At 47.5% G+C, this 16161-nt stretch overlaps 1 protein-coding gene across 6 annotated transcripts in view; it reads right to left on the bottom strand.

The window, feature by feature from the left end:
- Positions 1–16161, bottom strand: part of FOXN3 (forkhead box N3) — a 179230-nt gene that overhangs the window by 22180 nt on the left and 140889 nt on the right. For all 6 annotated transcript variants that reach the window (XM_073638217.1, XM_073638219.1, XM_073638218.1 and 3 more), the window contains exon 3: positions 11838–11974. In XM_073638217.1, the coding sequence (XP_073494318.1) occupies positions 11838–11974 (137 nt within the window). The remainder of the gene's footprint in view (positions 1–11837; positions 11975–16161) is intronic.

Raw genomic sequence — 16161 nt, 5'->3', positions numbered from 1 at the left:
CAGCCCCTTTAAGTTTTGATTTTACGGCATACTTCCACGTGAATTTGCACAAAAAACCCGGACTCTTCCCAGCGCGACACAACATCTCCATCTTCGCCCGACTCCTCGGTTTATGTTTATAGAGGTCTCGCCTCTCAATGTGGATTCCACAGCTCTCCCCTAATGAGGCCATTTAACTAAACGACGTGATTAAAGAGGCCGCCTCGTTACCAGAGACAAATGGAAGTCTGGAAACTTCTGTCTCTGTGGTCGGTGCTAGACCTATAAAAAGGGGGTCGTATTGTCAGGAGGGCGGGCTGGCGTGAGGTCTGCTTATTAGCTGGGATTTATGGAAGACCTCAGAGGGACGGGGCGACGGTGGAGCAATGGAAACAAACATCTGTGGCCCTGCCGAGCATCTGATAATCCAGCACTTCGGGTCCCTTTGATGCTGATTTTATAAGGGTCACTGGCCCTTTAAATAAAGTAAAGTATCACCTGCAGATACAGCGTTTATATTTTTATGCAGTAAACGAGAAGGAAGCGGTGAACCGCAAACTGTGACGTCTGTACCGACTCCGGTGAAGCCGGGATCATGAACTCCGAGAGGCCGGACGGCTCGGAGCTTCAGACCAGAGAAATTAACGAGGTGACGCTGCCGTGACCCTGAGGAATAAATGAGGGGCGCGTTTCGCCACGTTTCAGCAGGACGTAACGCGGAGCTCGGCGCTACCTCGTATCGGCCCCGTCCGCCGACAGCAACCAGGATGGGTGTTTGTGCCGCAGCCGCTTTCTAGGTTACATTTACAGCGACTGTCAAAACAAGAGGAGCGGCGTCTGCGGCAGCGAATAGAGAAATTATCTTGTTGCTTAGCGACAGTCAACACTGCTGAGTGCGAGTGTCTGCAGCGCCGCGGGCCATCCCCGTCCTGGAAAGACGCTCGCTTCAAGGTGAAACTTAGCAGCAAAGCGTCACGGGATGAGAGGACGACCGAACCCCGAGAGCGGCGAGACGGAAGGAGGGAACGGCTCCGATAAACGCAGAGACGCGGTTACACCGTGAACATCCACAAAACATCACCGTATATAGAAGGGTGTATACAGCGTCCGCTGACCGTGGTGTACAGGCCGAGGTCTGAGGAATTCAAGAGGCTGGGAGAGCGCCCGCACAGGGTCGGGGCGCCCACATACAGCGGACAATGGGCGCTCTGTCACCACCGGCCGCAGGGGGAAGAGAACGTAACCACTGAACCAACAGTACTGCCATCCCAGGCAGAGAACGTAACCCATGAGCCAACAGTACCGCCATCCCACGCAGAGAAAGTAACCGCTGAGCCAACAGTACCGCCATCCCACGCAGAGAAAGTAACCACTGAGCCAACAGTACCGCCATCCCACGCAGAGAAAGTAACCATTGAGCCAACAGTACTACCATCCCACAAAGAGAACGTAACCACTGAGCCAATAGTACCACCATCCCACGCAGAGAACGTGACACTGAGCCAACAGTACCGCCATCCCACGCAGAGAACGTAACCACTGAGCCAATAGTCCCGCCATCCCACGCAGAGAACGTAACCACTGAGCCAACAGTACCGCTACCCTACGCAGAAAACGTAACCACTGAGCCAATAGTACCGCCATCCCAGGCAGAGAACGTAACCACTGAGCCAATAGTACCGCCATCCCAGGCAGAGAACGTAACCACTGAGCCAATAGTACCGCCATCCCACGCAGAGAACGTAACCACTGAGCCAATAGTCCCACCATCCCACGCAGCAGAAACAGGGAGGAACTCACACCACTATACACACAGGCAGGAGGTCAGGATACCTGGCCGCCACCGGAAGCCGCGACACGTCCTGAGAAGGTGTCACATATGACAGGATTAGATACAGTGCAGAGTACAGTATCACACAGGATAGGATTAGATACACGGCTCAGCAGACAGTATCACACAGGAGAGGATTAGATACACGGCTCAGCAGTCAGTATCACACAGGATAGGATTAGATACACGGCTCAGTCAGTATCACACAGGATAGGATTAGATACACAGCTCAGCAGACAGTATCACACAGGATAGGATTAGATACACGGCTCAGCAGACAGTATCACACAGGATAGGATTAGATACACGGCTCAGCAGACAGTATCACACAGGATAGGATTAGATACACGGCTCAGCAGACAGTATCACACAGGAGAGGATTAGATACACGGCTCAGCAGACAGTATCACTCAGGATAGGATTAGATACACAGCTCAGCAGACAGTATCACACAGGATAGGATTCGATACACGGCTCAGCAGACAGTATCACACAGGATAGGATTAGATACGCAGCTCAGCAGACAGTATCACACAGGATAGGATTAGATACGCAGCTCAGCAGACAGTATCACACAGGATAGGATTAGATACACGGCTCAGCAGACAGTATCACACAGGATAGGATTAGATACACGGCTCAGCAGACAGTATCACACAGGATAGGATTAGATACACGGCTCAGCAGACAGTATCACACAGGATAGGATTAGATACACAGCTCAGCAGACAGTATCACACAGGAGAGGATTAGATACACGGCTCAGCAGACAGTATCACACAGGAGAGGATTAGATACACGGCTCAGTCAGTATCACACAGGATAGGATTAGATACACAGCTCAGCAGACAGTATCACACAGGAAAGGATTAGATACACGGCTCAGCAGACAGTATCACACAGGAAAGGATTAGATACACGGCTCAGCAGACAGAATCACACAGGAGAGGATTAGATACACAGCTCAGCAGACAGTATCACACAGGACCGGATTCGATACACGGCTCAGCAGACAGTATCACACAGGATAGGATTAGATACACGGCTCAGCAGACAGTATCACACAGGATAGGATTAGATACACGGCTCAGCAGACAGTATCACACAGGATAGGATTAGATACACGGCTCAGCAGACAGTATCACACAGGATAGGATTAGATACACGGCTCAGCAGACAGTATCACACAGGATAGGATTAGATACACGGCTCAGCAGACAGTATCACACAGGAGAGGATTAGATACACGGCTCAGTCAGTATCACACAGGATAGGATTAGATACACAGCTCAGCAGACAGTATCACACAGGAGAGGATTAGATACACGGCTCAGCAGACAGTATCACACAGGAAAGGATTAGATACACGGCTCAGCAGACAGTATCACACAGGATAGGATTAGATACACTGCTCAGGATTAGATACACGGCTCAGCAGACAGTATCACACAGGATAGGATTAGATACATGGCTCAGCAGACAGTATCACACAGGATAGGATTAGATACATGGCTCAGCAGACAGTATCACACAGGATAGGATTAGATACATGGCTCAGCAGACAGTATCACACAGGATAGGATTAGATACACGGCTCAGCAGACAGTATCACACAGGATAGGATTAGATACACGGCTCAGCAGACAGTATCACACAGGATAGGATTAGATACACGGCTCAGCAGACAGTATCACACAGGATAGGATTAGATACACAGCTCAGCAGACAGTATCACTCAGGATAGGATTAGATACACGGCTCAGCAGACAGTATCACACAGGAGAGGATTAGATACACGGCTCAGCAGACAGTATCACGCAGGATAGGATTAGATACAGCTCAGCAGTGCTCAGTACTGGTAGGATGTGTGACACATTAACCCTGTGTGCCCCGGGCTGCCTGGCTCCTGCTTGCTGACTGGCTCCACTGCTGCAGGCGCCTCGGTCACACATGGTTCGGATTATCTTACGATGCTGGTATGCATCTCTATGGAGACTGATGACTCTGAAATATGGGGGGGGGGGGGCAGATATTCGCTCCTTCCCCCTCAGCTCGGAGTCTAAGGAACCATTTATGAGCACAGTAAATAGGAGCCGTGTTCCTCTTCGTCATTAACCTCTTCAATGCCTGGTGGAGAATAACCAGCGCCTGCCTCACTGCCCAGGTACCACAAATCCCAGAATAAGAGATATTACCAAGGCCCAAGGCTAAATCTCACTCATTCCCACCACTTCTGTCCACTTTGTGTTCCCCCCAACTCATCTAAGCACAAGGGGCTACATCGCCGCTCATCCTGAGAGTCCTGATTCTTGCAAGTTATCAGCGAGCAAAATGACGAATAGAGAGACTGAATGTTTACTGGCACTGCCAATACACAGAGCCGTGGCCTCCAACCGGGCCGCCGCCGAAGACACCAGCATTGATCAAGGTGAATAATGGGTTCAGCTTCTCATCCTCCACATGGAAAGTTCTCACTGAATACTGAGAAAACCACAAAAGAGATTCAATTCACCAAACCTGTCTAATGGGGAAAGAGGCAAAAAAAAATAAAAAATTCCCCTGTACATCAGATCATACACAGAGTATTCATACATACATGGGGCGAAACATCCCAAATCCTGGAAAGGACCCTAAAGTATGTAAATCTCCATCATACTCATTCCACCACTGATCCTGAGTTACATCCTGTATTATACTCCACAGCAGCACTCACTATTCTGCTAGTGCAGTCACTGTGTACATACATTACATTACTGATCCTGAGTTACATCTTGTATTATACTCCAGAGCTGCACTCACTATTCTGCTGGTGCAGTCACTGAGTACATACATTACATTACTGATCCTGAGTTACATCCTGTATTATACTCCAGAGCTGCACTCACTATTCTGCTGGAGCAGTCACTGTATACATACATTACATTACTGATCCTGAGTTACCTTCTGTATTATACTCCAGAGCTGCACTCACTATTCTGCTGGTGCAGTCACTATGTACATACATTACTGATCCTGAGTTACATCCTGTATTATACTCCAGAGCTGCACTCACTATTCTGCTGGAGCAGTCACTGTATACATACATTACATTACTGATCCTGAGTTACCTTCTGTATTATACTCCAGAGCTGCACTCACTATTCTGCTGGTGCAGTCACTGTGCACATACATTACATTACTGATCCCGAGTTACATCCTGTATTATACTCCAGAGCTGCGCTCACTATTCTGCTGGTGCAGTCACTGTGTACATACATTACATTACTGATCCAGAGTTACATCCTGTATTATACTCCAGAGCTGCACTCACTATTCTGCTGGTGGAGTCACTGTATACATACATTACATTACTGATCCTGAGTTACATCCTGTATTATACTCCAGAGCTGCACTCACTATTCTGCTGGTGGAGTCACTGTGTACATACATTACATTACTGATCCTGAGTTACATCCTGTATTATACTCCAGAGCTGCACTCACTATTCTGCTGGTTCAGTCACTGTGTACATACATTACATTACTGATCCGGAGTTACATCCTGTATTATACTCCAGAGCTGCACTCACTATTCTGCTGGAGCAGTCACTGTATACATACATTACATTACTGATCCTGAGTTACCTTCTGTATTATACTCCAGAGCTGCACTCACTATTCTGCTGGTGCAGTCACTGTGTACATACATTACATTACTGATCCAGAGTTACATCCTGTATTATACTCCAGAGCTGCACTCACTATTCTGCTGGTGGAGTCACTGTATACATACATTACATTACTGATCCTGAGTTACATCCTGTATTATACTCCAGAGCTGCACTCACTATTCTGCTGGTGGAGTCACTGTGTACATACATTACATTACTGATCCTGAGTTACATCCTGTATTATACTCCAGAGCTGCACTCACTATTCTGCTGGTTCAGTCACTGTGTACATACATTACATTACTGATCCGGAGTTACATCCTGTATTATACTCCAGAGCTGCACTCACTATTCTGCTGGAGCAGTCACTGTATACATACATTACATTACTGATCCTGAGTTACCTTCTGTATTATACTCCAGAGCTGCACTCACTATTCTGCTGGTGCAGTCATTGTGCACATACATTACATTACTGATCCTGAGTTACATCCTGTATTATACTCCAGAGCTGCACTCACTATTCTGCTGGTGCAGTCACTGTGTACATACATTACATTACTGATCCTGAGTTACATCCTGTATTATACTCCAGAGCTGCACTCACTATTCTGCTGGTGCAGTCACTGTGCACATACATTACATTACTGATCCCGAGTTACATCCTGTATTATACTCCAGAGCTGCGCTCACTATTCTGCTGGTGCAGTCACTGTGTACATACATTACATTACTGATCCAGAGTTACATCCTGTATTATACTCCAGAGCTGCACTCACTATTCTGCTGGTGGAGTCACTGTATACATACATTACATTACTGATCCTGAGTTACCTCCTGTATTATACTCCAGAGCTGCACTCACTATTCTGCTGGTGGAGTCACTGTGTACATACATTACATTACTGATCCTGAGTTACATCCTGTATTATACTCCAGAGCTGCACTCACTATTCTGCTGGTTCAGTCACTGTGTACATACATTACATTACTGATCCGGAGTTACATCCTGTATTATACTCCAGAGCTGCACTCACTATTCTGCTGGAGCAGTCACTGTATACATACATTACATTACTGATCCTGAGTTACCTTCTGTATTATACTCCAGAGCTGCACTCACTATTCTGCTGGTGCAGTCACTGTGCACATACATTACATTACTGATCCTGAGTTACATCCTGTATTATACTCCAGAGCTGCACTCACTATTCTGCTGGTGCAGTCACTGTGTACATACATTACATTACTGATCCTGAGTTACATCCTGTATTATACTCCAGAGCTGCACTCACTATTCTGCTGGTGCAGTCACTGTGCACATACATTACATTACTGATCCCGAGTTACATCCTGTATTATACTCCAGAGCTGCGCTCACTATTCTGCTGGTGCAGTCACTGTGTACATACATTACATTACTGATCCAGAGTTACATCCTGTATTATACTCCAGAGCTGCACTCACTATTCTGCTGGTGGAGTCACTGTATACATACATTACATTACTGATCCTGAGTTACCTCCTGTATTATACCCCAGAGCTGCACTCACTATTCTGCTGGTGCAGTCACTGTGTACATACATTACATTACTGATCCTGAGTTACCTCCTGTATTATACCCCAGAGCTGCACTCACTATTCTGCTGGTGGAGTCACTGCACATACATTACTTATCCTGTATTATACTCCAGAGCTGTACTCGGTATGCTGATGAAGTCACCAGACACTGAACCAGCAGGGAATGCTGGGGGTTTCTGCCCTCCACTCTGAGTCCGGAAGGGTGTTCTTCAGGAGGTGGACGATCAGGAGGTGGACTCATTTTCCAGTGTGATGGGGTTTCCACGCGTCGCCCCTGCGCCACTCATCAGTGAGTCGCCTAATTCCTCGTCCCCCGCCGTCCCCCGGCAGAGGTCAGTTCTCCTGCAGCCGTTTGAAGAAATCCGCAGGACACTGATCCGCCACTTCAATCTCCAAACTGGATTGTTTCACTTACTGGAGCGAAATTGTTGCATTATGAACGGAACAAAAGCGAGGAGCCGCCTAATGCTGTAATCTCATTGCAAATCCCTTTGCCCGGTGCCGTCCTTTTAGCCCTGAAATTGCAATCCTCTTTCAGTAATCACAGCGCTAATTGGTGCCGGCAAAGTGGCGTTTGTGAGCGCACGGCAACAGATTTCCGCTGTGCGAGGACGGAGATCGATGCGTTCAATCCAGCAGATATCGCCGAATTAAGCCATAACGTTACAATGCCGGCATCACAAAGAATCGCTTAACTAGCAATTCCAGAACGCGGCCATAAGTCAGAGAAGCTGCAGCCATTTCATCACAGCCGGAGAACAGGCAGCCGGAAACAGCGCTCATATTCTGCAGCTTACTGCCACACAGACCGTCTGACCAGAGGCGCTTTCCATTCACCATACTTTATACTGCAGCTCTGTTCATAGTTATGATCAGCAGCTCCAGCTCAACGGCATGGTTTACTGGGGTCCATGTTAAGTCAGAATCTAGGTCCTGTGCCACAAGAGATTTTCCCTTCACCATACTTTATACTACAGTTTTTTTCTATTAGGACACACCTATGACCAGTGACTCGTGCTCAGCGGCAATGTACATTGGAGTCTATGGAAGTCTGACTGTTCTCTTCTTCCATCCTCCATACTTTATACTGCAGCTGGATTCAGTTAGGACGCAGTTATGATCAGCGGCTCCAGCTCAGCGGCATCGTACATTGGAGTCTCAAACCGCAGGAAATCCATCTTCTATATTTACAGAGGTTCATGCCTCACCCCTACGGACCCCAAAGACACTTGGTAAGGGGGTGGGGTAGCGGGGCCCCAAAAACTCTTACCATACTAATTATTTTAAATCCCATAAAACCCCTTTAAGCTGCGTTGTTTCCTCGGAGCAACCTGGAGGCCGGACCCCGGACTTCCGCTGCAGATTTGCACTTTATGCGATGTATTCACAGAACGCCAGAGGACTATAAGTACCATCACCCCCTGAGGAGCGGACCCGATACGATTCCGTTCGCCGCCTCCTGGAGGTGAAATCATTAATTGCGCGGCGGAGAATAATAGAAGTACTGGAACGTGTGCGGTGGCGCTCGTCTTGCCGGCGGTGGGGGGGCTTTCCTATATTTCTGCTTCCCGAGCACTTTGTCCTGGGCTTTGTGCTAATCCTCGCTCTGACGTTTCCTCCTGAAGCTATCTGACCTCGAGTTGTCATTTTGGATATTTCATGCCGTCGCTGACTTTCACAAAAAAAAAAAAATATATATATATATATATATATATATTATTCAAAAAACGCACAGAGAAAACCAGGTAGCGAGGACGCGGCCGGGGAGCGAACTATAGCCGCTGCGTGGGGTTCCGGGGTTGTCATGGTAACCGTGTAGTTATACGTGCTAATGGTATGTTCTTTTGCCAGGCAACTAACAGTCTCGTGATGCAACTTGCACCTGTCTCCGCTATGTGTTGCTATAGCGACGCTCCAGTTGCTATGGCTACCATCACGCTAATCGCCTTGCGAGGGCAGACTTTCGGCAGTCTTCTCCTGCAGCCCAGCTGTTCGGAGCGTCTCTCGGTGAGGATTGATTGTCTGGGCATGTGAAGGAACGCTCCTCAGCAAAGGAGGAGGAGGAGGAGACGCCACAAAACTTCATTAAAGCTTCTTGGAATTAAAAAAAACACAAATAACAAACCTGTGCCGACGTACAAACAGCACGCAGCGAATATTAGTGGTGTAACGCCGGCTCAGCGCCATGGTGATCGGCGACGAGGAACGCCGAGAAAATCCAACATCTTATGTATCTAATCGTCACCATTTCCTCAGTTCCTTGCAGTCAGTGAACAGAAACAATCGTGTCCAGATCAGAAGAGCAAAAACAAAACACCGCAGCGGACATTCGTTACAATGGTTTCCAGACTCAGCGCGCAAATCTCTCTCCTGTCCCTGATACTTTGTTACAATGTATCAGTCTTGAGACCTTTGTGCAGCTGGTACATAGTGCCAGGACGGGATACAACTGTAACAAACCCTCAGCTGTGCGTCAGTTACTGATAACCACAAGAAAGCAAGAATGTTTCCAGTCACAGACAGCAAGCAGAGCGCTTTACATGGGGGCGTTTCATCAGACGGTGATTCAGCTTTGCTAGGAAGGATTTCTCCGGTTTTGATGCCAATGTCAGGAGGGATCCGTAAAGGGAGAAATCTAGAAAAAAAATATATATTTTTAACCCATTCCTGTCATGCAATGTGATGTTCATGCAAAAGTCACAAGTCCAGAGGAGCAGGTCCGGCTCCATACGAGGCAGTCTGTGTCATACAGGCGACATCTATCTGCAACAGCTGGGATCGGAGACAACTCGGACCCTCACAAACCCCTTAGGTGCTGCGTCCTTTAATGACCATGGCATCTAAGTGGTTACAGAATCCATAACCCCTCCCATAGACAATAAATGGGACCATGGTGCTCCTCCTAAAGCCCCCCCCCATGTGCCCTCTTGGCTGGGGTCTTGCAGGACATAAGTCCCTTATTCAGCTATCAGATGGTACCCACAAAGGTTTCCTGAAAACCCCTATAAGGGATCTTGGTCACTAATTATCATCCACAGCAGATTCTAGGCACGCTCCACTACCTGCTGTTAATTTAAGGAAAAAAAAAAAAAAAAAAAAAAAGGGTTATTTGTGGGTGAGGACAAAGTTTCCACGAGCAAAAAAATAAAAAAAACGCAAACAGTGTTTGGATTCTTTATCAAAAAGTTTATGAGGAATACGCACGACATTTTTACTGTAAATTTTGAGAAAATGCGCAAAAAAAAAAGAAGAAGAAGAAGAAGCATGATTGCATCATGTGAACAAACCCCAAAAGAAAAAACTGTGCAGCCTAAATACTGGCTGATAACAGGAAACAATAACAAACAAAAGGGCAAAAAATGAACTGCAGATGGGGGGACGGGTTAAGGGTTGGCGTGGAGAAGTTGTCACGATGCAGCAGAGCCCGGAGGGCCGAGCCTGGGACAGCCCGGAGGGCCGAGCCTGGGACAGCCCGGAGGGCCGAGCCTGGGACAGCCCGGAGGGCCGAGCCTGGGACAGCCCGGAGGGCCGAGCCTGGGACAGCCCGGAGGGCCGAGCCTGGGACAGCCCGGAGGGCCGAGCCTGGGACAGCCCGGAGCCGCTCACTGGACGAGGAGCCGTCTCTGCGCGGCCATCGCTGTTGTGGTTTCAATGAATGAACAAACACGGCGTAACCATAACGAGCCGTCCGTTACTTGTACCATGGCAACGCATGGAGACGACTGAACACAAACCTGCGGAGCCGAGGAGCCCGCACACCACAGGAGCTGAGGAAGGAGCAGCGCGGGGGTAACAACAGAGGGGCGCAGGTAAGGTTACACCCCGGGGGACACGAAACCCGGCACCGGCCAATACAACGGAAAGATCAAGAGTTCAGAAACTTTCTGACAGATCTTATGGGCTTCCTCACACATTACGGCTCTGCCAGCATTTTTCAGTACCAGGAAAGTGAAGAGCTTTCTGCCGTCTCCGGCACACGCTGATTTTTTCCTTGCGGATCTGAATCATCAGTGTGTTTTCCGAACATGTTTTTGCTGCTTTTTCCCCCTCATTCAATTGAAAGGGAAAAAACACAAGTAAAAACGCAAAAAAAAGACGGCAAAGGCGTAGATATTTTACGCAGTGTTTTTCCTGACAACATTCTGGATGGCAGGAATCTGCAGCAGATACTAAAAGTGTGCACACAACCTATGTTTACTGCTCACCATTGTTTGCTACAATGTATCAGTGCAGGTTAATAGTTTGACATCAATGAGAAAATTGCAGAACTTTTCACTTATTGAGACTAATTCACATAAGTGCCAGAGCATTGAAGGAAGGCATCATGTCTGCAGGTCGAGAAATAGTCTGTACTCGCCGGCAGACCGCGCTCCAGATGCCAGAGAGGTCGCTCTGCCCAGAGACCGCCATCATTCTCAACAGCACATTGTGGCTACACAGGACGATGTGCTGCAGAGTTTTGGAAGACATCAGCCTGTGTACACTGCACCATTATTGTGAAAATCCTAGAAACTGTGCAAGCCCCTTCTGACAGAATTCACACCAGCATTTTCCCACAGATATACTGAATGGGACAGTGAAAATGGGGAATCTTTCCTCCTCACAAGAAGGATTTCAGCCCTATATGAAATAGACCTGCTTTTATCACCGCCTGAAGATAGGGGGCTCCACCAGTTACAGTCTTCAGTCTTATGAGACTTTATATCACCAGCGGATTCTGCGCAGGAATTTCACACCCCGAATATAAAGCCACATACAAGATTAACAAAAGCAGCAATTGCCCCGAGGTCGTCTTACCTTTGATAGGCCTGAGGAGAGGTGGGGGGTGTGCTGAATACATGGGAGTATGGGTGGTAGGGCGTCTTTTTCAAGGCTTGTATCAAATTCTGTCGATACTCAGGGTCTATACACCACAAGGATCCTTTACCGATACTCTGCAACCAAGAGAGAAAAAACATATCAACAATATATATTCTACTCCAGAGCTGCACTCACTATTCTGCTGGTGCAGTCACTGTGTACATACATTACATTACTGATCCTGAGTTACCTCCTGTATTATACTCCAGAGCTGCACTCACTATTCTGCTGGTGCAGTCACTGTGCACATACATTACATTACTGATCCTGAGTTACCTCCTGTATTATACTCCAGAGCTGCACTCACTATTCTGCTGGTGCAGTCACTGTGTACATACATTACATTACTGATCCTGAGTTACCTCCTGTATTATACTCCAAAGCTGCACTCACTATTCTGCTGGTGCAGTCACTGTGTACATACATTACATTACTGATCCTGAGTTACCTCCTGTATTATACTCCAGAGCTGCACTCACTATTCTGCTGGTGCAGTCACTGTGTACATACATTACATTACTGATCCTGAGTTACATCCTGTATTATACTCCAGAGCTGCACTCACTATTCTGCTGGTGCAGTCACTGTGTACATACATTACTGATCCTGAGTTACATCCTGTATTATACTCCAGAGCTGCACTCACTATTCTGCTGGTGCAGTCACTGTGTACATACATTACATTACTGATCCTCAGTTACATCCTGTATTATCCTCCAGAGCTGCACTCACTATTCTGCTGGTGCAGTCACTGTGTACATACATTACATTACTGATCCTGAGTTACATCCTGTATTCTACTCCAGAGCTGCACTCACTATTCTACTGGTGCACTCACTATTCTTCTAATTGTTATTGGAAAGTCTGATGATACAGGGGGCAGCTAGTTTCTAGTATACACTACCCAGAAAGCAAAATCGATAAAGCTTCCCAAATACTGAACAAGAAAGGAATGCTGGAAGATTTCAGCTCTGAAGCCAAATGAAAAGTATCACACCCCCACTCAAAAAATAAAAATCCATCGCACAAGTAGGGGTGGATTGTTCAGCTGACATCACCCCACAAGCTGTCACGCCGCTTTCTTAGTGTCCTGCACCCCAAATCTAACCTTCCCACCTCTTCTGCATCCGTGGACAGTCTCACACCCGCAGGCAGACACGTATGATCGCCCACGCTCCCATCACCACACCAGGCATTGATTGCTGAGAGGCCGCACGCTCCCGCTGACCCCCGGAACACAAGTCCTTCAGATAAAGGTTCCACCAAATATTGACTAATACAGACTTGACCCCAGATGTCACCGCCGGCAAACACCAACCCACGTACAGAGGAAGAAAGCCCCGAGTTCACCCCAGTCATGAGTGTGAGGCACCGCGCACCTCATACCTCGCTCCGCCACCTCCCCGCACGCTTCATTTGCAGATCGCTCGTTTTGCTGATGTAAATCAAGACTTCAAAAGAAAGTGACCCAAATACAGGAAAACGCCGAAAAGTGTAGCATAAATATAGGTCGTACCCAGCTTACCACACACCCCGAACGGCAGACAGCTCGGCCTGAAACAGTGTCAGTCTACTCTGTCATTATATTCATTCATGCAACAAGAAGCTCAGGATGAGCAAAATTAATGGTCAGTAAGCCCCTGATCCACATGAGCAGATTATATCACCTCTCTCTAGTGCCGAGACCCTCCTATATGTGACCGATATCAGCCCCTCTTATAACGCTCCAGTACTGATATAACCTCCAGACATTACACCATATGTGACTGATATCAGCCCCTCTTATAATGCTCCAGTACTGATATAACCTCCAGACATTACACCATATGTGACTGATATCAGCCCCTCTTATAATGCTCCAGTACTGATATAACCTCCAGACATTACATCATATGTGACTGATATCAGCCTCTTATAATGCTCCAGTACTGATATAACCTCCAGACATTACACCATATGTGACTGATATCAGCCTCTTATAATGCTCCAGTACTGATATAACCTCCAGACATTACATCATATGTGACTGATATCAGCCTCTTATAATGCTCCAGTACTGATATAACCTCCAGACATTACATCATATGTGACTGATATCAGCCTCTTATAATGCTCCAGTACTGATATAACCTCCAGACATTACACCATATGTGACTGATATCAGCCTCTTATAATGCTCCAGTACTGACATAACATCATATGTGACTGATATCAGCCCCTCTTATAACGCTCCAGTACTGATATAACCTCCAGACATTACATCATATGTGACTGATATCAGCCTCTTATAATGCTCCAGTACTGATATAACCTCCAGACATTACATCATATGTGACTGATATCAGCCTCTTATAATGCTCCAGTACTGATATAACCTCCAGACATTACATCATATGTGACTGATATCAGCCTCTTATAATGCTCCAGTACTGATATAACCTCCAGACATTACACCATATGTGACTGATATCAGCCTCTTATAATGCTCCAGTACTGACATAACATCATATGTGACTGATATCAGCCCCTCTTATAACGCTCCAGTACTGATATAACCTCCAGACATTACATCATATGTGACTGATATCAGCCTCTTATAATGCTCCAGTACTGATATAGCCTCCAGACATTACATCATATGTGACTGATATCAGCCTCTTATAACGCTCCAGTACTGATATAACCTCCAGACATTACATCACATGTGACTGATATCAGCTCTTCTTATAACGCTCCAGCACTCATATCAGTCACATATGGTGTAATGTCTGGAGATTATATCAGCCTCTTATTACGCTCCAGCACTATTATAAGCTGTAGACTGGCCGTGCCGCCCACATTCCCTCACACTGGTGATTATTTGGGTGCCCCGGTTCATCTTCGCTCTGCACATGTGTAAGGCGCCATTTCTTGCCGTTTCCCCCGTATTCGCCATCCCCGCGCGGTCGGACGGCTGCTGCCGGAGTCCGGGAGGAAATCAATAGAGTTTACAGCACTTTGCGGTGATTAATTCCTGCCGTATGACAGCTGGCGTGCGACCCCTGCGCTGGCTCCAGCGTCCCCGTCCGAGGAGAGATTACCAGATGAGGGTCTCCTAGCAATAAGTGACGGCTGATGAACGGGACGGTTTCAGCCGCAGCAGCTGAGTATCGTTTCGCAGCGCTGTTGCCCATAGCAACCAAACGGAATTCCGGGGCGTTCGAGGATTGGTTTAAACAAACGACAGAACGGCGATAAGAAAGCGAGCGGCAGATACAGTAATGAACGTCACTGTCAGGGGGAAGGAAGCATGTAATGGAGAGAGCTGCAGCGTTACAATGCACTGCCTCGTAGTTTTCACAATCTCTTCTTTCTGGCAGTGAATTGATTAACATTGCTATTTACATCCAGGAGGTAGACATCCGGCTCACACAGAGCTACACTAATGTCCTGATACATAGTAACAATGTATCAGACTGGACTCCACGCACGTTAAAGGGGTATTCCCTCCTCGGACCCTCTACCAATGTCTGATAGATGCGGGGTCGAGCTCTGGCACCAGCACCTCCCTACAGAATGGCGCTGTTGTATCCTGCGCTGCCAGGAACGGCTAAGTGGTTGTGCATGCAATTTCCATTCACTTCTATGGGAGGACGCCTGCCTGACAGTGGCACATGACGAGCTCCGTTCTGGAGGGAGGTGTGGACCCCAGAGGCGGAACATGGATGCACCAGATAGTTATGGCTCATCCTGCGGAAACATCCCTTTAAATCTCCCCCAATGTCGATACGTTTCTATTAGGTACACCTGCCATTTTCTGAACCCATCCGCAGCGCAGGACAACGACGCCTGGAACATCCCTCCTACAGCGACAGGAATGAGTCCTTGTCAGACCCCTCAATAAGAATCTGAGCCCGGGACACGTCCTTCCATGATAAATGATATCACCCCAGAGGACGAGGCTCCGGGCGTCTAAAAATAATCCCAACCTACAACCCAGCGCCTCACAACAAAGACGAGCGGCTCGGTTACATTACGTACGGCAAGCTGGCCGCGCACCCTCACATGCCACCCCAGCTCCCAAAAACGGAGTGGATTTAAAGGGACACACACACACAAATCTTAGGATCAATCTCTCTGAACAACTTGCTACAAAGTCTGTTCTGTAGTTTCTACATTTCTGGGAAAGTTGGGTTGCAACCAACATGGCTACCTCTGCCATCATCCTCAGCACTTCTAACCTACCAAATGTACGCCGCAAAGTCCCGTACCGCCATCGCGA

Source organism: Phyllobates terribilis, unplaced genomic scaffold (genome assembly GCF_046119375.1).
Source record: "Phyllobates terribilis strain yellow unplaced genomic scaffold, ASM4611937v1 Scaffold_7__3_contigs__length_470593459, whole genome shotgun sequence".
NCBI classification, from domain to species: domain Eukaryota; kingdom Metazoa; phylum Chordata; class Amphibia; order Anura; family Dendrobatidae; genus Phyllobates; species Phyllobates terribilis.
The sequence above is the reverse complement of the archived record's forward strand: the minus strand, read 5'-3'. Positions and strand labels throughout refer to the sequence as shown.